The 23,357-nt window shown below is 41.1% G+C and overlaps 3 protein-coding genes and 1 long non-coding RNA gene across 14 annotated transcripts in view; 2 read left to right on the top strand and 2 right to left on the bottom strand.

The window, feature by feature from the left end:
* Positions 1–4,070, top strand: part of wnt1 (wingless-type MMTV integration site family, member 1) — a 7,841-nt gene extending 3,771 nt beyond the window's left edge. For both annotated transcript variants that reach the window (XM_071476225.1, XM_071476224.1), the window contains 3 exons: positions 1,169–1,422; positions 1,614–1,879; positions 1,971–4,070. In XM_071476225.1, coding sequence (XP_071332326.1) covers positions 1,169–1,422; positions 1,614–1,879; positions 1,971–2,462 — 1,012 coding nt within the window. In that variant the 3' untranslated portion in view covers positions 2,463–4,070. The remainder of the gene's footprint in view (positions 1–1,168; positions 1,423–1,613; positions 1,880–1,970) is intronic.
* wnt10b (wingless-type MMTV integration site family, member 10b) overlaps positions 1–12,159 on the bottom strand; it is a 19,869-nt gene extending 7,710 nt beyond the window's left edge. The window contains exons 1-4 of one of the 6 annotated variants that reach the window (XM_071476212.1): positions 11,862–12,159; positions 10,613–10,741; positions 9,454–9,541; positions 7,238–7,339 (exon numbers count right to left, since the gene is read on the bottom strand). In XM_071476212.1, coding sequence (XP_071332313.1) covers positions 7,238–7,339; positions 9,454–9,541; positions 10,613–10,709 — 287 coding nt within the window. In that variant the 5' untranslated portion in view covers positions 10,710–10,741; positions 11,862–12,159. Of the gene's footprint in view, positions 1–7,237; positions 7,340–7,468; positions 7,722–9,393; positions 9,542–10,612; positions 10,742–11,861 lie in introns of those variants that run through there. The other 5 variants (XM_071476213.1, XM_071476214.1, XM_071476217.1 and 2 more) reach the window with 5 other exon arrangements.
* Positions 11,111–20,985, top strand: LOC139620551 (uncharacterized). Of its 3 annotated transcripts, none has more exons than XR_011690832.1 (5): positions 11,111–11,696; positions 18,751–18,858; positions 20,157–20,274; positions 20,429–20,604; positions 20,851–20,985. It is a non-coding gene; the product is annotated as an uncharacterized lncRNA (long non-coding RNA). The 3 variants fall into 3 exon arrangements; XR_011690834.1 differs by lacking the exon at positions 11,111–11,696 and adding an exon at positions 12,050–12,188; XR_011690833.1 differs by lacking the exon at positions 11,111–11,696 and adding an exon at positions 12,072–12,194.
* On the bottom strand, positions 16,093–23,357 carry ikzf4 (IKAROS family zinc finger 4). Of its 3 annotated transcripts, none has more exons than XM_071476209.1 (8): positions 23,206–23,357; positions 21,291–21,345; positions 21,096–21,194; positions 20,686–20,988; positions 20,413–20,580; positions 19,514–19,666; positions 19,229–19,360; positions 16,093–18,885 (listed from the first exon to the last, which is right to left on the bottom strand). In XM_071476209.1, the coding sequence occupies exons 1-8, from the start codon at positions 23,326–23,328 to the stop codon at positions 18,077–18,079; spliced, it is 1,842 nt and encodes a 613-aa protein (XP_071332310.1). In that variant the 5' UTR covers positions 23,329–23,357; the 3' UTR covers positions 16,093–18,076. The 3 variants fall into 3 exon arrangements, with proteins under 3 accessions (XP_071332310.1, XP_071332312.1, XP_071332311.1); XM_071476211.1 differs by having other exon boundaries at positions 23,169–23,348; XM_071476210.1 differs by lacking the exon at positions 23,206–23,357 and adding an exon at positions 21,492–21,981.

Genomic DNA, 23,357 nt, shown 5'->3' with positions numbered 1-23,357 from the left:
AAAAAAAAAAGACACGGCGGAGTTTTGGAATGAAGGAAACATCCAAAAGACGACATTATTATTAATGTTCCAAGGACTCGCCACACGACCGTCTGGGTCAGCCCTCTAACAGGCCAAGACTCACCCGCTTTCACGGATAATAATGCTTAACAGGAGACACAGCCATTACACTACACATGAATCATGAAAATGTTGACACAGAAACCTCACAGATATTGCCAGCAGATAAAGTGGGGGAAATTATAGCCTACAGCCTGTGTAGAAGCCTACTAGAAAGGGTCTGAAACCTGATCACAAAAAAGAGTGCGTTTAAGCCCTGTGATCCAAAATTTGCACAAAGCTGAAGGAGCACAGGTGCCATGGAAACCAATATGAACAGCTTACAAACGCTAACACCAGAATATTTTATGAAAACATGTGGCAGAGGGACAACATGAACTGAGTTATTAACAGAATTAAAATGTATGTTTATCTGTATTTTTTTATATGCTACTCAGCATAAAGTAGCCTATAGCCAGAATGTTTTTTCAAGTTGTAGGCAGAGAGCATTTACATTTACAGCATGCAATCCTTTTGTATAAAGGCCTACTGTTTAGTGACTTGGGATATTTTGACAGAATGGACAAATTTGTAGATGAGAATCATGGTTTGTCTAACCACAAGGCCAATCGGATGTCTAGAACAGACTTCTCTTCAGCTTGTGGTTAATCACACAGACAACAGAAGATGATGAACAGGAAAAGAGTGAAAAAAAGAGGAGTACAATACAGATGTGAACCTGTGGAGGAATGTGCACTACTCAGCTACTGCATCTCACTGTATATTGTTTTTATCCGGATGAATATTTGAATTGAATATTCTGATAATTAAATTGAAAGGTAATTCTCACCATATCAGGGCCAAGTGATTTTTAACATACCCAGAGGTGAAAATACCAGAGTTTCATGTTATTTGCCAAAGAGAGACTTACTGTCTCCTCATGGTCCTGGAACAGCATGTGTCACTGTTTGTTATTGTAGTACATAACCAAAGTGGTAATTCCAAAGGCACAACACTCATGAGATGCCAAGACACGTCAGTTTGAGGGTTTAGAGGGTTACAGAAAGAGCTATATGCATAAACTGCCAGCTTCTTCACTCTGACTTCCCTTGTCCTTGTGTTGTGCCAGGGGTATTGTCAATGTCGCCTCCTCATCTAACCTCCTCACCAATTCCAAGAACGTGCAGTTGGTCCTGGACCCCAGCCTGGCGCTACTGAGTCGTCGCCAGCGCCGGCTGATTCGGCAGAATCCTGGCATCTTGCATGCCATTGCTGCTGGGCTGCACACTGCCATAAAGGAGTGCAAGTGGCAGTTCCGCAACCGCCGCTGGAACTGCCCGACCACCCACAGCCCAGCAATTTTTGGCAAAATTGTCAATCGTGGTGAGCCTCTCTTGTCTTTCTCATCAGGCAATATTTGGACAATTTTGGGCAGGATGTAATCGAATCTCTTGTACACATTTAAATGGCTTTGTCTCTAAATATTTTTTTAATTTTGGGTAAAAAAATTGGCAAATCCAAGTCTAAAAGGCTGGATCAAGTTCTGATGGGAAGTTTTGATGTTGTTTCTTCAGGTTGCCGAGAGACAGCATTTGTATTTGCCATTACCAGCGCAGGGGTGACCCATGCTGTGGCTCGCTCATGCTCAGAAGGGGCCATCGAGTCGTGCACATGTGATTACCGCCGCCGAGGTCCTGGAGGGCCAGACTGGCACTGGGGGGGCTGCAGTGACAATGTGGACTTTGGCCGGATGTTCAGCCAGGAGTTTGTGGACTCCAGTGAGAGGGGCAGAGATCTGCGCTACCTCACCAACCTACACAATAATGAAGCCGGCAGAATGGTAAGTCTTTGAACATGCTATAGTTGTCAAACATGCTATAGTCATAATTCCAAAATGCTTCATTAGTATCCTTTGGTCTTCCTCTGTGTAGACTGTGTCATCAGAGATGCGTCAGGAGTGTAAGTGCCACGGCATGTCAGGCTCCTGCACTGTACGTACCTGTTGGATGCGCTTGCCCAGCTTCCGCACAGTGGGAGACTTCCTTAAGGACAGATTTGATGGAGCATCCAGAGTTGTTTATGCCAACAAGGGAAGCAACCGTGCCTCTCACCGAGCTGACCCCCGCCATCTGGAACCTGAAAACCCAGCTCACAAACCTCCCTCTGCCATGGACCTGGTCTACTTTGAGAAATCACCAAACTTTTGCTCCTACAACGGCAAAACTGGCACTTTGGGAACCTCTGGGAGAACATGCAACAGCTCCTCTCCAGGCCTAGATGGATGTGAGCTACTATGCTGTGGACGTGGGTTTAAGACCCGGACTGAGACTGTCACTGAACGTTGCCACTGCACCTTCCACTGGTGCTGCCATGTCAGCTGCCTGAACTGCACTAGTACACGAACGTTACACCAATGTCTATGATCCCAGGTGGAAAGCGAAGTGTATATTTAGGCATATATGAGAGGCAAATAAGTACTTCTTAGCAAAACAGGTAGTTGGCTGAGAAGGTGACTAGCAGGCAGTGGTTTGAGATGTTAGGTAGAAGCTAGAGAAGCTTCAAGGCGGGTAAACTGATACAGGGAACACTCTGGCACAAAAATTCAATCAGTGTTTTTCACAGTGGGAGATGGAGAAAAGCACAAATACACAAACAGGTCATTGACGGAGCGTATGTGCTTTCTCCTTGCCTTGATGCTTAACAGTATTATGAGGGTATTTAAACACTACAACCATCCATGTAGAATGGAAATCATCCACATCCCTCAAGTGTTTACACTGTGGAGAAACAGAAATAGAAGAGGATAAAATGATGTGGACAATTGGTTGCTGTAACCAGGTACTACTAGAAAACCTTTTCTCCCCCATTGAGGGCAGAATGTGAATACAATGTTTCACAGATGTTTCTGTGGCCAGAGAGCCACAAGTATGTTCTCTCATAATCTGGTAAAGACCTCCGAAAAGAGGGAAATTATTTTTTAAAAATCTCTGTTTTGTTTTCTTTTGCTGAAGTTTGGCTTCTTTCACATGAAACTGTGTGAAGTTTATCTCCGGGGATGGGTTGTCTGTTCCCAACTTGTGTATTTAGGTCCTGGATGTGGCCCAACCACTTATATTTTCTGCACCGCATTTGCCCTTTTTATTTAGATTTCTCTGGAGCTGAATACACCTCAACCCTGATTTGCCACTCTGACTTACCACAGGATGGCCCTGATGTTACATGACTGGGATCATTGCTTGCCAAGGAAAATAGAAACTGACTGAACAGATCTTACTGAGGCAAAGTATTTTGAATGTATTATCAATACACTGAATATTGTGGCATGACTATATGTAGTTTGGCATAACGGAGGGGTCAGTACTAAAAAAAAAAAATTAAATGTGATCTGCAGAATCTCACCATGCTCCTCAAAATGAAAACTAATACCATTCTAAGATGTACACTGTAACAAAAAGACACTAAATTCTTTGTTAATAAATGAGTGTAGCATTAAAGTGGTCCAGGTTTAAAGTAAGCAAATGTCAGGCTATGCTGTAAAAAGAAGCTAAGTCTCACATAAAACATTTTATTTTGAAGAAGCCTCTGCAGAAGAAATTATACTGTATATCAGCTAAGAGAACCAAAATACTGTAAATATTAAAATATATGAAGATATTTATAATGACATCTCTTGTAAGTTTGCTGAATGATTTATGCACATGTCAGTGGCTGGAGAATATGCTATCATTAGTGTCAAGTCAGGAGATGCTTTGATCTTATGCCTTTTTCTATTTTGGTGTAATGTAGCTGACACAAAACCGACTCTCACTAGAAACAGAACATTATCACTTCTTTGCTTGTTTTCTGTGTTTGTTCATGCACTGAATATTTGCCTTTTTTTATTAATGTAAATACAAAATATTTATTTCTTGGGATTTTTTTATACTGTTATAGAGAGATGTAAGAGAAGACATTTTTAGATTTTAATCAAAAGATTTAGGTTCCAGTTGGTTTTGTATTGTATGATAGAACAATAAAGTCTATATTTTCAATTAAGTTGCCCTCCTGAATGTATCAAAAGATGCTATTATCCCTGTTGTAGTTTCTGTGTTTGAGATAGTTTTGACAACCAACCAAGTGAACATATAAGCCTGTCCCTGGGTGTCCTTTGCCTAATCCTATTACCATCACCAAAGCAGCCTCTTTCCTCAGCTCACAAAACAACCCTGCATCGGTGCTCCCAACCACAGATGGCCCCAGCTTATCCAACCACATACCTTCTTTTATACAGGATTTTACTGCATTGAATATTTTCGCTTCGTTCGTTTAATGTCAGAAAGAAATAAAGAAATAATATGAAAAAAAATGAAAACTTAAGAGTCTCCCCCAAACCCTGGCACCCTCACTAACCACGGGAGTTTGGAAAGCTTTGCACTTTCTCCTCAGCCCACCACAGCACAGCAGCAGCCAGGGTCATCCAGACAGACCACAGTAGAGGCGCAGTAAGGCCACCAACACACACTCAAAAATCCAAAGGTCCTAATAACAGAGCAACAGTGTTGTAGCTATAAGGGCAGACGGGCTGACAGGGACAGGGATAAGAAATTTTCTGAACTATAGTCTTGATGTTACAGGGTGAAGTTGCAAGATGACAAGGGGCTGCTTTTCATTTGGCATAAAATCTGAGTAAGAGGTTAAGTAATTAAATGGAGTAGAGATTGGTCAGCATCTCAAAGATAATTGAGAGTTTAATTCTCTAGACTTGCAGGGATTAAGAGAATTAAAAGAAGAAATTAGAGAAAATGAACCAAATGCTGTAAATTAGGGGGCCATTGAGGTGGATAGCTTATGAAAACAGAAGGATGAGAGGTAGACAATTTATATTAACCATAGAATAATACATAATAATAATAATAATACATCTACAAAACTAATATTCTGTCACTAATCACAGGAGAAAAAGACCATGGGTGAACACATATAGCTTACAGTATAATGTGACAAACAGATAAAAAAGCAGGAGGAGGGACAGTGACGGTACAACTTGGCTTGAAAGACAAATGAAAAAGAAACAGAAAGAAACAAAAGCAAGAGACAATTTTAAAAAAAGAGGAGGGAAGGCAGAGTTCAAATCCCAGGCATGAGAGTGAGGTGGGAGAGTTGGTAGAGAGAGTGAGAGGAGGGGGTGCTGCCTGTGGGAGTGCTGAGGAGTCAGTGATAATTAGCTCAATTAGTGACAAAGGCAGTGTAATAAATACCGACTTAGTGTCTGGGTCCCTGCTGGCCTCTCCCTGCGCAGCCTGCGATGTGGCCCTGGCCTGACGGACAATTCATTAAACTGACAAAATACCCCACCGCCCAGGCGTGACGCAGCGAGTTAGCCCCCTACAGGCCCAGCTCATTGTTCTAATTGTCTGGGCTGGAGTCACTTTGTGGCCGCCTCCTCCTTCACCCACCCCGCCTTCACACTCTGCCTTCAGAAAACCCATGGAGTTAATGCCCCTACCTTACTCTGTAAGTAGGTGATCGGCAGGTTGGAAAAAAAAAGCAGTAAGAGTTCCTTGGGGTGGGGTGACTGGTGGGGGAGGCAGTGGGATTAGCGAATGGAGGTTGCCTGGGAGTGCTGGGAGCAGCACCGATCGGAATGTAGGAGAGATGAGTCCAGAAGCTCGGATGCGGGACAAAGCGAGAGTTAATAAGGAAAGATTGAAGGGGCTGGCGACAATGGGCCGCCACCCGAGTCGAGATGAAATTGCTTCCGAGGATTATTGGGAGACGGTGTGAGCGTTGTAGGCTTTTTGTGTGAGTGTGTGTTTGGTTGGGCATTTGTGTGTTTGTGCTTCAGTGTGTGTGCAGGGGCAGGGGGAGTGCTGGATTGATGGCTGCCCCTCTGGTTGGGGAGCAGGGGACCAGGGGAGGCTAACCGGCTGTTCCCACAGTCTGTTCTGCTGCAGCCACCTTTGACACACGGGGCTGCCAGGCGGCGAGCAGGCAGCCATGGTAAGAAGGGCACAAACAAAAACAACAGCTTCACTACACAAAAGTCAGTGTCTATGGAAGGCCAATGAAGAAGCGCAGGCTGGAGGTGAGAGGATGAGGCAGTGAGGAGGGAAAAAAGGAAGGAGAGCAGCAAGTGTGACAGAGAGGATAAAAAAATACGGAGATGGCACAGAATTGTACAGTTGGCCCATTTTTGGTTTCGATCCTGCCAGTTAATCTATTGCCAATATCTCAGGATGTTAGAACATTTATACAGCAATATTTACTTTGTTTCTTTCTAAACTGACAAGTCAAAACAAACTTTGGTCCAGGAGCTGATTTAATGTTACATGGTCAATTTCCTTTAAGGATAAATCTACTTTTTTATCAGCAACAGCTTTGCTGAATCATTTTCTGGTCTTTATAGAACCCCGAACTTCAGGAGCAACATAACCAGAGGAAAGGGCCAAGGTTAATAGAAGAATTTTGCAAGGGTGTTCATGATCTAAGATTGAGCAAGGAAACAGTTTTCAGTGGCCCAAATTGTTCTCCTTACAACAATGTAGCAATCTGCTCAATCACCAGAGAACATGCAGAGAAGATGATACGGCATAATGATGGCACAGCAGCTTCATATTAAAATTCCTGCTAAATTGTGGAAAAATGCCCGTTGGGTGGAGTTGGCTTTAATTTGAAGGGTGTATGATAAAGAATTTAGAACTGGGTTTGGGTCACCGCACTGAATGATGGGCTGCTCACAGTGGTTTTGATGGACAATGTGGCGTGGCTTGGATCTGGCACTCAATACCAATTTGATTTCTGAGCTGCCCTAACATTTCACTGTAATCCTAGCATTCAATTATGGGCCAAGTTCCAAGTAATTAGTTACATTGTTATGGCAGCTACACCTTTATACTGCTCATGCAATAATCAGAGGCATTTATTTTGCTGCCATTAAGTGATCACAGGGAAGATATTACATTTACAGCCTCATCGGACACATATTGCAGAAAGAATTAAAATCAACTAAACCTCATCTAAAGTTACAGAAAACTGTGTGGATTAATAGTGGTCAATCCAATGGGTCCAATTTACTCAAATACAATTCAGATTTCTAGAACATAATGAAAAGAGCATGAGTGTGTGAGTTTGTGCGCATACTCAGGCCAGAGTGTGTGGGTGTGTGGATGGCAGCTGGGAGGCAGACACGGTCCAGGAGAATCATCCCCTAGCAACTGACCTTTTCAGCAGATGGCAGTTCCAGAGTAACAGCCACCCAGCATCACAATGGCCGTGGCCTCCTAACATCTCCATCACTTCATCATCCACCGGCCTGCAACAACTTGTCACACAGGAGAGAGGGAAGATTACATTCATGCCAGCAAATGCATGCATGCATACATGCACTGAAGTGTCCTCTCTCTTTTTTTATCTTCTCGCTTCAAGTCCAAAACATTCCACACACACACACCAGTTTGGGTCTGAGCTCGACTCTTCTCATGTTCCTGGGGGTATGCAGCAGGGCAGTCGAAGAGATGAGAGCAGGATAGACTTAGGAGAGACACAGCGGACGCTCATTGCTGTCCGCAAACCTCCAGACACTCTCAAACCACTGTTTTCCGTTGTTGGGTTTTCTGCACATAGTGAACCAGGGTGGGAATGTGGACAGACCACTTGACCACAGTGAGCAATCAGTATGATGTCTGTGGTCAGGCTCTGTGCCCCTGTGGAGCAAGATTGAGAGCAAGCCCTGCAGTTAAGGTGGGAGGGATATAACTTTGCAGTGTTTTGTGCGTGCATGTGTGTGTGGGTTTGTGATATGTCAGCACACTTCACACATATATAAAGATGTTCCGAATTGTAGCCTCCTGCATATGAACACAGTGAAACTGCACAGGGTAATAATATGTTTTGAGTTATCAAAACCCCCACCCCACCCTCTCCTCTTACATAGCATGACCTCTTGGTTGTCTTGGGTTGATAGCCTCCTCTCTGTTGGCCCATTTAGACAAACACCTTATCTCCATGAAGCATCACCTCTATCTAAATGCATAAGTGGTCTTCAGTTCATTGCAAACACTGAATGGTCAGCTTGAAGTACCATTTGACAAAAGATTTGGAAGGCACAGGCAATAATTTGGTGAGACCAGTTATCCAACAAGAAGTTGAAACTCCCCAATCACACATCTGTGAATGATTAACCTGGCAAGACCAGACAAATGACAACAAACAGATAAAGTGATATGTCAAAATCGGTTCCACTGGGATTAAGTGTTTTAGTTGGAAAACTGTGTGTCAGAGTGCAACTTCAAACCACTGTATATTCTAGGGTAGAGCTTATGCTAGCAAACACTGTAAGTCCTCCTGTAAACAGAGCTGTAATGACAGGCAAAGACTTTGACCAACACTGGAATATGTTTACAGACATCTGACAATGTATGGGTACAGCACAGCAACATTTCAGCCCTAAGATCCACATGAAATATGAGCACAAACCAGTGGAATCTATGTGACACAACATAAGCCTGTGCATAATTTCACCTGTCAGCAGGGATGAAGCCTGCATTTATTCAAATCAAACAGACCAGTCAGTGATGAATTGCAGCAATATGTGTCTGGCTATATTGAATTTTAAGACTTTGCTTCATCCAAATGTATCTGTGAAACTAACACTGGATTTGATTGAAATATGTTTTTGAACAGTACTATATATTGTTTTATTTTCCTACATGTGAGATCATTTGTGCCACACAGTGAATTATGACTAACGACAGCAAGTCAAAATGACTGTATCTGTATTGCACCTCATCAATACAGATGAGTCTGATCAATCACTTTGCAGCTGGCCCACCTGGACATTATCTGGACCACAACATGGCATCTAAATTTAAAACATGGCACTGAGAAATTTCTGAAGGCATGGGGGCCATTATCTCTAATCTACTAATACTGTTGAAAACAAAAGGAGAAATGCTCAGTTTTTGGTTTTAATTACAAGCTGTGTTTTACAGCAACAGTGGGCGAAGGCTCAGCACTGACACAGCAGTAGAGGAATGTTTATTTGCTGCAGTTTAGGAGCTGAGTGGCTATGACACATTCCTGTGTCACTGGCTGTCCCGCTCACAGACACACTATCGCATTCACCCACTGGCGCCCCGTGTGTTGGTTCACAACTTTACAGACATACACAACTATTCTCTTCTATCCAGTCCTGCACACGTCCACAAAATGTGGCACCTCTGGGATCTGTAAGCATGCCCAAACTGTGTGCTCATTCACGGCGGCTTACTCTGACACGACTTACTAGGCCTAATATTTCCTGTGTGTCACTGTGTGTGTGTGTGTGTGTGTGTGTGTGTGTGGCAGTGACTTGAATATGAATTATTCACGCCTTACTTGAGCATTATGGGAATCCCTGCCCACAAAGTGTGCAAATGTGCACGTGTGTGTGCTCACTTGCATGTCTGTGTGACTGGCTGCACACACCTCTCCATCTTTCCCCCTGCAGTTCTATCCATTATCCCTAGCGTTTGGCAGCCAAAGCCTGTAAAGAAGACATTTCTCTTGGCAACTGTTTTTTAAAGGCAGTGACACAGGGGACAGCCAACCACAGGAGCCACACATCTTCCAGTCTACATGTATACTGAGAACTGCTTGCATAAGAGAACCGCCCCAGTCTCCTTCTCTCCTCACTCTCAAAACACACACATTTTCTTTCTCTGTGTCCCACTCATACTAACACACACATGTGATACTGCTCCCACCCACCCTTGTCTCTCTGCAATATACTCACCCAAGCTTTGAGGGCTAATCACTTCCAGAGCCAGAGCTATCCTACAAACTGTGCCAGCAGCCTTTCAATACATTTTGCACCCCAAAATACTGGGCTACATGGAGCTATACTGCAGCAGCTGCAAGTGCTGTAATTGTATGTACAAATGTGTTTAATTCAGTGGCATTATACTGCATGTTGTTGATATGAGCACTGTACAAGGTGCAAAGTTAAATAATGACAACTGCTCAGTTACTGTCATAATTTGGGATGCTACAACTATCAAAAAATGCTGTAAGGGCACGAAACCATGCTGTCTTACAGAGGAGAATATTGAAAGATTAACTGCATCCTGAATGCACCTGAATGTCCTTAGTTGACACAAAATAAACACATTCTTTATATAACTGAAATTACACAATAAATACATTAATTAGTATCACATGTACATTATATCACATTCAGGGAACAGCTGCAGTGAGCAGCTTCTCTGAACACCAAGCATGTGGGGAGACATCTTTGTTTTGCTTGGCTGCTAGTCATAAAGTTTTCTGACATCTGGATCATCTAAAAGACAAATGGGTGTGTTAGCTTGATAGAATAATTGTTCTGATTTTGATAGGCTACCAGCTAAACATTTTTCTAGCAGCCAGAGATTTTCCATCAGAAATTATCTGGGATATAAACAAGCTTGTTTCATTATAGCTTGATTCACTTTTTCAAAGCCAGAAGAATAATATGGTTGATGAAAAACTGTGGGGTGGGGATGAAATATAAGCCAGGTTAATTGTACAATGTTATGTCCACACATTTCTCCAGATATAAATGTGTGCAAGTACTCACTTGTGTTTGCGCTGCCGGTGTGTGGAGATTTTTGTTTAGCTGGTTTCCTTTTATGGTGGGCTTCTGTCCCCTGGGACCCTTCCTTCTTCGTCTTCATCTTCAAGGTTGAACAGCATTTGGCATGCTCCTCTGAGATAAATTATAAGGATAGTAGATATTTATCCCCGTGGGAAAATTCTACCTGTGCTTTTGACCTCCTCTAACTGTTTGAGTTAGTCCTGAGGAAAGGGTGCTCCACACATACCCACCTCAATCTGCCATGCTGGGATTTTAACTCAAAACCTTATAGACTTTCTTGAGCCAATAATGCAAAACAATGAGCCACCTTTCCTCAGTCAACTCATTCAACTTGAATAAATTCAAGGTGTGAACCAGATATAAAATGACTGTGGCTGCTGAACACATTCTACATCAGCCTGAATTTCAGTTTCCCAAATTACAGCAGTCTGCAAAATTACCCCCAATCCCCCCCCAAACAGAGCCCTGATCTCAGCATCATGGAATCAGTCTGTGATTACATGAAGAACTGGTGTGGTTTTAAAGGAAAAGGATGACTAAGCACTGTATCTGCCCCTGTGTGGCAGTCACTGTGTGCAATTACTACTACTGTGTAGTCACAGGTCACCACTGATGTTGATTAGTGTTGCCTTAAGACAGCACTGAGGGCAGCAGTGCACAGACCACTAATAATGACTGTCATTGAGCACTGCTGACTCAGAACTTGTGAAATGGTGCCATCTAGTGGCGTTAGGTTCAGATTACAATGTTTAAGAGGACATGTTCAAACAAAACAAAATTACAGTGTAGTAGCGACCCACTTTAATCAAACAGTTACATTTTGGAAAGGAATAATGTTGTATAACAGCGTTTAACGGTCCCAAACCGTGAACTTAAATCCTGATATCCATAACTAGAACAGCCTTAACACTTAAGCGTTAGTTTACCCTAAAATACAGAGTTATGCTATTGAAAAGACCAATTAGGTTAACTTTACAACTGATAAATAATAGTTAGGCTGTAACGGTTACCCGGAGCTTCGAGTCAGTTAGCAAACTGCAACCGTTTACTAGCTGGGTATGCTAAGGTAAGTTAAGCTAGTAAAGTTAACATGTTCACCAGTATGCAAGTAAAATAGACTTTATAATCACTATAAGTTTGTTAACTAGTACCAGTTAGTCTGAAATACTGTCACTCGGGATTGACAAAACAATCTTCTCAAAGGACAGATGTTTTAAACGAAATAACTTACTCAGAGTTAGCTAGCTAATGGAGGAGCTGATCCCCTACTTCGCTTGATGGCTTTGATTCAGGTTGTTTAACAACCAGTAGAGGAAGGAAACTCGGTGCCTCTCACACAAATTAAAACTGAGACTGGCTGATTTCATGGTTGACAACATGCGGCTGCTGGAACAACCATGGCAAAAGGGCGGTGGCCATTATGTTCAGGCACTCCGGTGCCCCAGCTGTGAGCAAGTGTGCCAGACTGGCCCGAACCAAACACAGCCACCAAGAAGATCGACCAAGCTGTGGGTGCTCCCACCCTACTGGGGACCCTGCGGGACGTCGCTGAGGCCAGGTTAGGGTGAGCTGCTCTTTATCGGCCTATTGCAGACCTTTTTCATTGTAAAGAGGTAAATGCAACCCCTGCATCAAACAGACATTAAAAGCACCCTACTAAGTCGGGACTAAATAACTGCCATTTGTCAAGCATGGGTGGAAACATTCAGCTTTGAGGTTGTGTAGCAGCCAGTGGCACTGCCCAGACACAGGGAAGAATGGATTCCACCAAATATGAGCAAACTCAGAGTGGAACGGCTTTTACTGTCCCCTGACTTGAACATCATTTCAAATATGTGGGTAGATCTTAAACAGTGCTGTTTGTGCAAGACAGAATATATCAGAAGGTGATCTGCGGGAAGAGTGGGTGAAAATCCCTAAATAAACAACAGAGAAACTCTGCTACAAAAAAATATTTGCAAGCTGTAATATCTGCCAAAGCGAGGGCTACTTAGTACACTTCACTTTACACTTCAAAAATCAGTACGATATGTAATTTACTCAAGCTTTCGTAGAACTGTAGATGATAGACCACCTCTGAGTCAAATAAAATTCACCCTGTTCTGTGCTGGTTGTGGAACATCACATCAGAAAGGGTACCCGATTACAAACAGTCATCATGCATCAAAGTGGATGACACAGAAACACGCTGTAGAAAAAAGCTGGCTCGCTTTATTGATGGTAATCTATATTAACTGACTGATGGGGAATTAAGATATAAACTAAACCTCTATAAACTAAAGCTGTCTGAAGTTAAGTTTAAAGTTTAGATTTTGTTTAGTCACAAATCACATACAGATTTTACATCACTACCAAGTTTTCTTTTCCAAAGGACATCATAGGTTTCTAGATTTTCTAGATGGCAGCGAGCTACAATGTAATTTTTCTGAGGCTTTAATTTTAGTTCTACAACCAGCAATAATTTCCATCAGTTTATTATTCCTTTGATTATTTGATTTATTGATTGATTGATTAGTCTGTAGAATCTCAGAAAATAGAGAAAAATGATCAAAGTGACATCTGCTTGTTTTGTTGGACCAGCAGTCCAAAAGCCCAAAATATTACATTTACAATAACATAAAACATTAATAATATAAAAACATACAAAGAATATAAAAACATGTAAATATCTACATTTGACAAGCCCAAACCGTCTGACATAAACAGCTAACTGACAATGAAAATTGTTTATGATTAATTTTATGTCGATAAAACAGTTATTTGAGTTAATTAATTAGTTTAGTTCGTAATTAATTGAATTGTTTCAACAGTCATTATTATCTATCTATCTATCACAGGTAAAGTCATCTAATCAAAGTTATTATCATTATGCGCTAATGTACTGTTGTTGAAGCTCTGTGTTGGTTTTTTAAGTGAAAAGTTTTGTCATCCCAAAGTAGAGGTTATTCATGTCATCATGTCCATGACTGCATGTTTTCCTGCTGGATAAGAGTTCCAACAACATTGCTTTGAAAAACCTGTGCAAACAAGTTTAATTCTTGGATGTCTGACCTTCCCAGTAGCACTTGAATGCACCGTGTGGAAGGCTTTTCAAAGTAATCTTTTTTCACTTTTAATTGCAGCATCAAATAACAGTCATTTATTGTTCGCTGTAATTACTGAGATGAAATAACTTGAAAGCTGTGTTTACATTGAAAATGCATTCAAAAATAAAACAACATTGCTTGTAAAACAGCCAGCTATAATGTAATAGTGATGCGTTGTAAAGTGGGTAAACATGTAAAAACAAATAAATCAGTCAGAAGGAGCATGTCTTCTGAAAGCTTCCTGTTGAAGACAGGTGGTAGGCAATACTTTGTAAATTCACATCTGCAACTCAGCATATTCACACAGGGATTGCAAGCAGATTATTTCCTCAGAAGTGTAAAAGCTGCACATACCACAATTACGCACGTTTCTCAAGTTGTGCCAAGTCCTCAAAGTGGCCATAATGATCTTGTGTGCACTGCATTGTTTCACAGCAGCTTGCCTTTATTAAATCATTTGTTTTTTAAAGGCATTGACAGCCAGGCTCAAAAATAGTAAACACTAACAGAGGCAGTGCATTGGGTGTGGACGATCATGTGGTATTTTTTTGTGAGCTGTTGACACCAAGGCTGCAAATTAAAAAAGAAAAAAAACAATCTTGCTACAGTGGCCCTAAGAAGTCGTTTTGAATTGCAGTCAAGGGTGAGAAAACTGTCAGAAAATTAAAACACATGGTACAATTCCCCTTGAGTACACCATGCTTTATTCATGAGGTGTTTTTGGCTTTTTTTGCCTTCATCAGGGTGGTGATGGGTGTACCGAAGCTCACCCTCGTCTGCAGCTCGCTTTGTGTACAAATAAGAAGGAGTACTCTATCTAGACATATTTGGCTTCTATATAGAGGGGGATTTTTGCTGCTGATTTATTCATTGTGGATAACTAACAGCTGTCATTCACTGTAGGATTTAAGTTTATTTGTGTACTTTTTGCACTGCACCTGGAATTTGTATGAGTGCCCTGAATTTGTAAGTAGGAGTAGCCAAAACAGATTTTTCCACTGCAGAGAAAAAAAGGTCAAAACTAACCTCAAACAAGCAAAACAAAGGTCTGTCACACAGGCCCAAATGTCACATAAAAATAAAAACAGTCTAACTTTCGGATTAGCTCTACTCATTGTTAACACACACAGCTATTCCAAATGCGTTTTTCAGAAGGAATACACATCATATCGCTGAAGTCCTAACATTCATTACAGTGCAAAAATGTGAAATACCATTTTAGATTCATTATAGTGATTATTTATGTTCTGTATATACAGCATATGTAGTATTTTTGTTTTTATTCGAGATTCATAATTTACAATTTGTGTTTTCTGTGACACTAATTTGACAATTGCAATTTGTTAATAGGGAGTGAAAAGGTCACTAACAAATATTTGATCAACATTTTTTATCTTATGAATTAAAATGAAAATGTGAACAACGTCATTAATGGATGGCTCCAGTCTCTGGTTTGTCTGGTCTTTGTCTGGTTTGTGCAGGATTTTAGTATTTGTTTTTCATATATATAGAATGTTTTATGTATTTATTATGTTTTCTGTCAGGTCTCTGTATGTTCTGTTTGCTACTTGGTTGGGAGACAGATTTCGCCCGGGGCAAATATCCTGCACGTTAAAGCCATCCATAAGTGATCTTCACATGCAATGCCGTATGTAGACATTCACTGTATGTTTACATTATTTAATCTCCCTATACTCAAATCAGTTTTTGTCAGTTCAAATAGAATTATTATGATTTTGAATAGTGTGTAATTATCAAAATTTACATTATGAATCAAGGGGTTTCCAACAATGCCATTAATTATTATTGTTGAGCCTAAATGTTGAAATTATGTATACTATGTGGAGCAGATACTTTAATTTCACAATTTGTGCACATGCTGTTAAATCACATTAAATTACAGTTGAATATTTGCTCAACTTTCTATCATTATGGATGTTTTTAGTCAGGCAGGTAGTAATGTAAAATACCATATAGACCTTTCTCCAAATAAGAAACTAAATACCCCATGCAAATTACAGGCAGCTAAACAGATCATGAATGTCAATTCTTTACATGGACGGATAGACATAGCTGTATAAATTAAAGATCTGATAAAATTGTGTTCTGTTATTTTCACTCAACTATAAATTGTTCATTTAAATGCAGTTTCTCAATATTCTGAAGCACAGTTAAAGGAATACTGTCTAAATACTTTGTCTATAGGGTATTATTACCTGTGCCCCTGCAAAACCGCAAAATGTAAAATTTTGGATTTTTATAATTGTTAAATAAATAACTTTTTATTTCTAGTCTCCGTGTTACATGTATTGTTACAATTAAGAAACTCCTCATGTATTTTTCAGTGACTAAAAGCAGAAATATGTGGATGCCATCGCTTTTACAATAAACTTAACTTTATTGACAGTAAAAAGTTTTGAGAATATCGAGGGGCACGCATTTGTAACTGCAAGAACATCTTGGAAAGCAACATGACTTTTTGAAATAATGAGGCAGTTGTACATCTTTAACTTTGAGGTAAAGTGTTTTGTCATGTTACATCATTCACAAAATATTGTATAACATTGAAAGGTCCACACAAGGAGACAAAAACCCATGCCTCATTTTCACTTCTTCAAATTACTTCACATTTCAAAAATAATTCACAATTCAGGTAAAAGCAGAAAATGACAAGCACACATGCTATATTCCATTCACACACATTTCTCTACTTATCAAACCAAGTGCATTTTTAGATTACTCTTTTTTTCTCAAACAGGTTCAAGTACATTTTTGCCCACGATTAAAAGAAATCAAGTTAAACTATGAAGCAGCAAACCCACAATAACAAGTAAGAATACTGAGTTTGGTCTCATTCATGTTCCCAATATTAACATTATCAGATAACTCACCATACTGTAGCAATAAGGTATTTGGGTGCTATAAAGAAGCAGGAGGTAACATTTCATGGACTTGAGGAATATGCTGGATAAGATTTGGAATATAGCTGATTAAATACACCAAGGCTGAAACAAACAACACTAAATAGATAATCACAAGTGATAACTGAACAGATCCAAACTGATTTGCTAATTAATTTTGAAATAATTAATTTGTTAATTCACTTACATTATGGAAATTGTTTAAAATCTCAGCTGCAACCACTGAGAGCAAAACCACAAAATAATTATTTTAGTTGAACTAATATTAAATTCTTTGTCACACATTGCAGCAAACTTGAGTGTAGACCACAGAACCAGTGCAATGCTGTGGGATTCTGTAGAAGGCCGGCTCTGTTAAAAATTCACTGGTGTTGCAAATTAGAGGATCAGTTATTGTGATTATTATGTGATTTATCAGTGCAGTAGAACAATCACAGGAAAAAATTTGTAAAGCCGTCAAGTGCTTCGGCAAAGATGTTCATATATAAGCAGGGAACCTAAAAGTGCAATCCTGTATAGGCATAGCACCCTGGGCCATCTCAGTCAGGCTCTTGCTGTACACTACATGGCTCATGGTCTGATCTGCACCAGTTTTCTAAGGCTCACTTTAACATCCAAAAACCTATTTTACATCTGAGCCCTGAATGCCTCTTTCACCCTCAGGCAAGTGTTTTAAGTTCAATTCCTTCATGATTTTGCTTTGTCCTGATAGTCTTCTCACTGTGCAGCTGTAAATATTCTCTCTTCTGAGGTGACTTCACACACTGTTTAACCATGCTGTAAACAATATGTATTCCTACAGCAACATACTACTGTAGGAGTTAAGGCAATCCATTTCTGTGCTTCGTTTGTGACAAAAGCTCCTCCTAAACCCAGAGGCACAAATCTCTCAGTGCATATTAAGCTTACCTGACATCCTACACAGAATACCCTCCTCAATCAGATAAACTTAAGTCTTAGTGCATACTAAGCATACCAAATATAATTCTTTAAATGAACATGCCATGCTTTTCTTAAATGCCTGTGTGCATGACCTCTCAAAAGAGCTAACTAAATCACTTAGGAAAAGATGGCTAGTCAAAAATTTTGAGCACCAGTCCCATCCCGTCCCTTCCCCTCTGCCCTCCAGTTTTTGAGTTAAGAGGAAATCCCCCAAGAAGGCACTTTTGAAGCAAAACCTGAAGTTTTGCCAGATGATTTAATATGGGAGTGCAATCAATAATAGAATGTAATTTGCCTCCACAAAATTTTAAATGGTGAGGTGAAAAGATTCTTCATTTGCGACTGCTTTAGTTTCATAAATATTCTCACAATAAAACCACAAATCTTTTTACTTACACTGGGGATTTAAAGCAACTGATCTGGTGCAGAACAAACGTGAGCCCACAACTTTAGAGAGCAGCAGTCACCTCTCCTCATCCAGCCACAAGCCCCTCTCCTCAGACCACCTGGTGCTCTCCACGGCTGATGTGTGACGAGAACTCGTAGCGGTCCTGGCTGAGGTGGCCGCAGATGTTGCACTCGAAGGGTTGGCGGAAGCCGTGACAACCCATGTGGATGGTGAACATGACATGGTCCAGGAAGAGGATGCGGCAGTGCCGGCAGTAGAAGGAGCGCACAGGCCTGCCATTCCTGTCTAATACCTGCACAGTCTCCCTGGAAGAAAGGGGTGAGCTAGGGCTCCTCTTTACTGTGGTGGGGGGCACAGGACATGCTCGCTCCCACTCTGGGTCCAAGTCTTTGGCCTGGCCAGGACTGGAAGTGGGATGGCTGCGGGGCAGTGCTCGGGTTTGGTAGTGGAGGTGATGATTGTTGGAGGTACTTGTCGGGGCTGTAGCCCTTGTGCTGTGCTCCTCTGCTGTGCTCTCTGTGTCTGTAGAGTCGGGACAGCCATTGGGCGAGGTGGTATGGCTATGGGCTGAGGGTTGGTCAACACGGCCCTCGCCTGCCTCCCGCCCAGCCAGCCCAAGAGACATTGCTGCCAGCCCACCTCCACCATGGGCTCGGGGGCCCTGAGGAGTCACGTTGCTGTTGATGGAGCCCATAACTGATAGGAAGGCAGGATGGAGGTGAGACAGCGTAGGCGATTCATGGTTCTCATTTTTACCCCTAGCACCTTGGAGGCGTGAACCAGCCAGCCCAGCAGAGTCCCCAGAAGGCTGAGAGTTCATGATGTCCCCCTCCTTCTCAGAGCCAGAAGACAATTCATAAGGTGCTTCAGGTAGGTCAAGGTGCATGTGCTTTTCACCTATGAAAACGACACATCAGTGATGAACAATGATCAGATCTTCTGTTCTGTACTGACTTCATCTGCTCCATCATGCCCATTGTAATGCTGCAACATGAACCCAGTCTCTCCGTACTGGCAAAAGCATCTTGACATTTTGCTGACTTGCACTGCAAAACAGCTGATAATATTAGACAAAGTTCTTATGGTGCCAGACCAGGTTCATATTATTTCTGTACTTTAACAGTTCCATTGAGCTGAAAATATATCATTATTACAGTATAATTAAAATGTAATAAAAAATAGAATATGTATATGTGTAAACTTCTCTTTTTGATTTGTATTATTTAAGAAAAATACTCACCCAAAAACTTTTGTGGTGTTGACCTCTTGCGCTTGGTGATACTAATAGCCAGTCGATCCACAAACTGGATTTTTTCACTAGATGGCTGGAGCACAGGTTTAGTAATTATCTCCATATTTACTGACTCTTCCCCTGCAAACAGAAAGCCCATAGTCATCAATGTACAAAGTAACTCATTATGTGTGCAAATATGTTAAATTTGCTTTGTTCTATATATTTGCATAGGAACTTATAGGCTTATTGTCTATAAAAGTTAGTGACTTTCATGTTTGTGTGATGTGTTACCTTGTGCTGTCTGTGTGTTGACTGCTGTCTGGTGGTCCAGACTCTTCAGATAACTATGGCAGCGCTCTAGATGTTCCTCCAGTGTGCTCTGTTGTTTGTAGCTGCGATTACAGGACCTGCACTTAAAAGGCTTTCCCACCGTTGGAGAAGAGCCTGCATTTCAAAGAAAAAATATTGACCTTTCTGAAGACAAAAAGGCCAAACTTTCACCCTAGATAATAGATACTGTGTAAACTGTCATATTGTTGTTGTTGTTTATTTCTATGTTAACAGTTTATGAGAGTTTTTTAAATAAAAAAACTACTTATTATTAGCTTTGAGAGAATGGATTTCCCCATTGATTTGCAATTCCCGAAATTATTCTATGTTGCTCGCCAGTGACGACAGAAAAACGCCTAACTCTTCACCGCAACGTACCATTTTAGTAAGCCATCGGAAAGACTGACGTCATTTCACTGTAATCCAGTTTGCAAGAATCTTTTCTTCGAAAATGAACCTCTGACACGTGCGGAGATCCACCAAGACCGACTACCTAGGCTGTATGTGAACACCTATTGAATGTGTGTTCACAAATTGAAAGCACCAGCAGGATTTCCTGTTTTCACAAAATGTTAAATGTCATATTTTGTGATGTGTTTTACAGTACATTCTCGAAAGGAGGACCTATTTCCTCTAAGCTTCACAGAAGGGGGAAATGGACCATTCTAATGAATCCCCACTTCTACTGCTTACCTGTGTTTCACACATTCTGCCTTGTCACAGTAAGGAATAATATTATTAAGGAACAACTGCATCCACCAAGTTCAATGACTGAATAAGTACACAGATGAAAAATCTCTTCATGGAATATGTATTTATGTGTTAGTTCTGGGTTACTGCAATAAATCTCACTGATTTACCTGCATGTGTGCGCAGATGTCCAGCCAGGGCATCTCTCCGACGACAGGCATAGTTGCAAGTAGGACATTTGAAAGGTTTCTCTCCCGAGTGCAACTTGATGTGGCGCAGCAAGTTCCCCTTCTGGGTGAAGGAAGCCCCACACTGGTTACAGTGGAACGGCCTCTCGCCTATGAACACATGGATTGACTGAGGTGAATCATTCAAAGTATTTCATTTATTTATTGACATTTTGATTAACAAAACTTGGCTTAAGCACCTCAGCTTGTTCTCACCTGTGTGGCTACGCTTGTGCACCATCAGCACATTAGGCCCAATGCAGATCATCCCACAAACCTCACACTGCAGCTTCCCATTAGGCAGGCGGATAGGTCCTGGTGATGCAGCATTTGGACTGGCCATCTCACTGTAAATGCTTGCTCTCTCTCTTCCAACTCCAGCGAACTCTGCATTCCCTTCTTCCATGGGTTCCCCTCTGTCATCCCTCCTGCTATCATCCCTCACAGCCTCTCTGTTCTCTGGCTGTGGAGCACCTGGTGACTCATCGTCACTGCACAGCTCAACCTTGATGGAGTTTGCTGTGTAGAGAGAGAATGAGGGAAAAACAAATTTACTTTTATACATAATTTTAATTAATTCTACATAGACCATGTGGTCACAATGCAAAAAAGGAACGATAACTGACCACTAAGGGAGCGGTGTGGTGAGGACTGCTGACTGTTTGGAGATCTCGCCGAAGGGCCCTGCAGCGTGCCATAAAAATCCTGTGACTCTCCACCATTACCTGAAACACAAATATGCCCATGTTATTAAAGTAAACATTTAAGTCTGGAGACTGTGTATAAATGTATAGTAGTTTTTCCGTCATATATAAACTTACCTTGTGTATATGAGCGCCCATTGCAGTCATCAGCATTCATTCTCTCACCAGATTCCTACAGAAATATGATTTTGAAACAGATGGTAAATATTACTTTTTTCCCCATTCATAATCATCAGTTAAAAAATCATCAGTTAAAATGACACAAGTTTTCCACATCTTAGTAATATGAAAATTTCCTGTCACACCATTGATACTCACCATATAAAATATACTTAGCAGCTATTTGTTGGCAGGAGAATAAGGCTTGGAAACAGATATCTTTATGTTTTCAGTTCCAAGTAGCTAAGAATAAGTTCACTGTATTAACCTAATTTAGTAAACTTGGGTCCTGTCCTGCTATGTCTGTGTCATGTAGACTCCTCTGCACTGTGGCCAACAAATGAATATGAGAGGATTCACATTTATAGAGAGCCATGGCCAAAAGTGTTGAAGGAGGAGTTAAAACTTCAGGGGATGGACAAAATATCTGGTACACTTTATACTAAAAAGCTATTGGGTTCAACCATCACAAACTACACCTTTGGTCTGAAGCTTTGATGTGATCTCAACAAAATTCAATATTAAGGTAGGTAAGAAAAAAATACAATACAATATTATATACAGATATTTAAAAAATCCTAATTAGAAAGCGATATAGGCTATACTGCATTACCCTAACCAAAACGCAAACATGTACTGTATGTGAAAATTCAATATTTTAGATATTTAAAAAATCCTAATTAGAAAGCGATATAGGCTATACTGCTTTACCCTAACCAAAACACAAACATGTACTGTATGTGAAAATTCAATATTTTAGATATTTAAAAAATCCTAATTAGAAAGCGATATAGGCTATACTGCTTTACCCTAACCAAAACACAAACATGTACTGTATGTGAAAATTCAATGGTGCAGTTTTCTGAACCTATATTATTAATGTGCACACCTATATGAATATACATTATTTGCTTCACAAAATGTAGCATTGCATTTTGAGGTTAAGATTATAGTTTATATTTATGTGCTGTAGTTTATTAAATATTTAATCATTCATGTTATTTTGTCCGTGTGTCCGTGGAATAGGTAAAATTTGCAATAGGACATTATTATTCCACAGTAGACAACAAAGTGAGGTATGTAGACTACACCGGAGGTGCTGAGTTACACCATCTTCATACATATAATATGTTAACTGTATGTGACCAGAGCAGGTGGTGCTTTATTTAACTTTATGTTGAACCTAATGTTGAGAAAAGAAAAAAGAAAAAAAAAAAAAAGAGTGAGACCCAGATGTACAATGATACACCTTTTGCTGAAATGGATGACAACAGTGGACAGAGGAGAATGTGGAGCGAGCAGAGGGGGCGGAGACAACACATCGCAGGGAAAATTAATATCCTCGCATTGGCCGCGCATGGGGAGCAACAGGCGCTGGTGCAGCCGGGAGACGCGCCAGTCTCACCAGGGCATGGCGATTAAAAAAGGGACGCGCACCAGCGCCGACCCTCGCCTGACGATCCTCTCTGCTCGACATGGGCGACAGTGCAGCAAAACATATGCATTTTCGAATAACTATCATGCCTCTCCGCACATCCGTAGCTACTTATCTCAGCTGCTCGGCGCATTTGGTCCATTTTGACAGCAATCAGACCATGAACGGGCGAGACAGCGGCGAGACACAACGGCAATTTGTTGCAGGAGTTGCCACTGTCCAAATTGTCCGCATGAACGCAGCTGTCATCCAGCATCGAGCACGTCAAACCGGCCTGGGCTGCACAATGTTTCTCCATGAGCCGTTGCTATGGCACCCGACCACACGACAAATGGCATTCACCCCACCAACTACTCAAAAACATGCCGTGCTTCCAGATTAAAACCGACGGATGAGCTTACCGAGTGCCGCGGCGAAGTCCACAAGCCTCTTCCTTACCTGGCGACCGATCGGTGTTTTCCTTTTTAATTGTCTGGATAGCTGTTTGTTTTCCCAGGCGACGACAGCATCTCCGGGATTTTTTTTCTTTACCTGGGAATCCCAAAGAACTTCCGGGCCCATGCTGGGATACAGACCGAATAACTGTACAA

This window comes from Trachinotus anak, unplaced genomic scaffold, assembly GCF_046630095.1.
Source record: "Trachinotus anak isolate AG129_WGS33_773 ecotype Australia unplaced genomic scaffold, CSIRO_AGI_Tana_v1 ptg000004l, whole genome shotgun sequence".
Lineage (NCBI taxonomy): Eukaryota > Metazoa > Chordata > Actinopteri > Carangiformes > Carangidae > Trachinotus > Trachinotus anak.
This window is presented reverse-complemented; position numbering and strand designations above follow the sequence as displayed.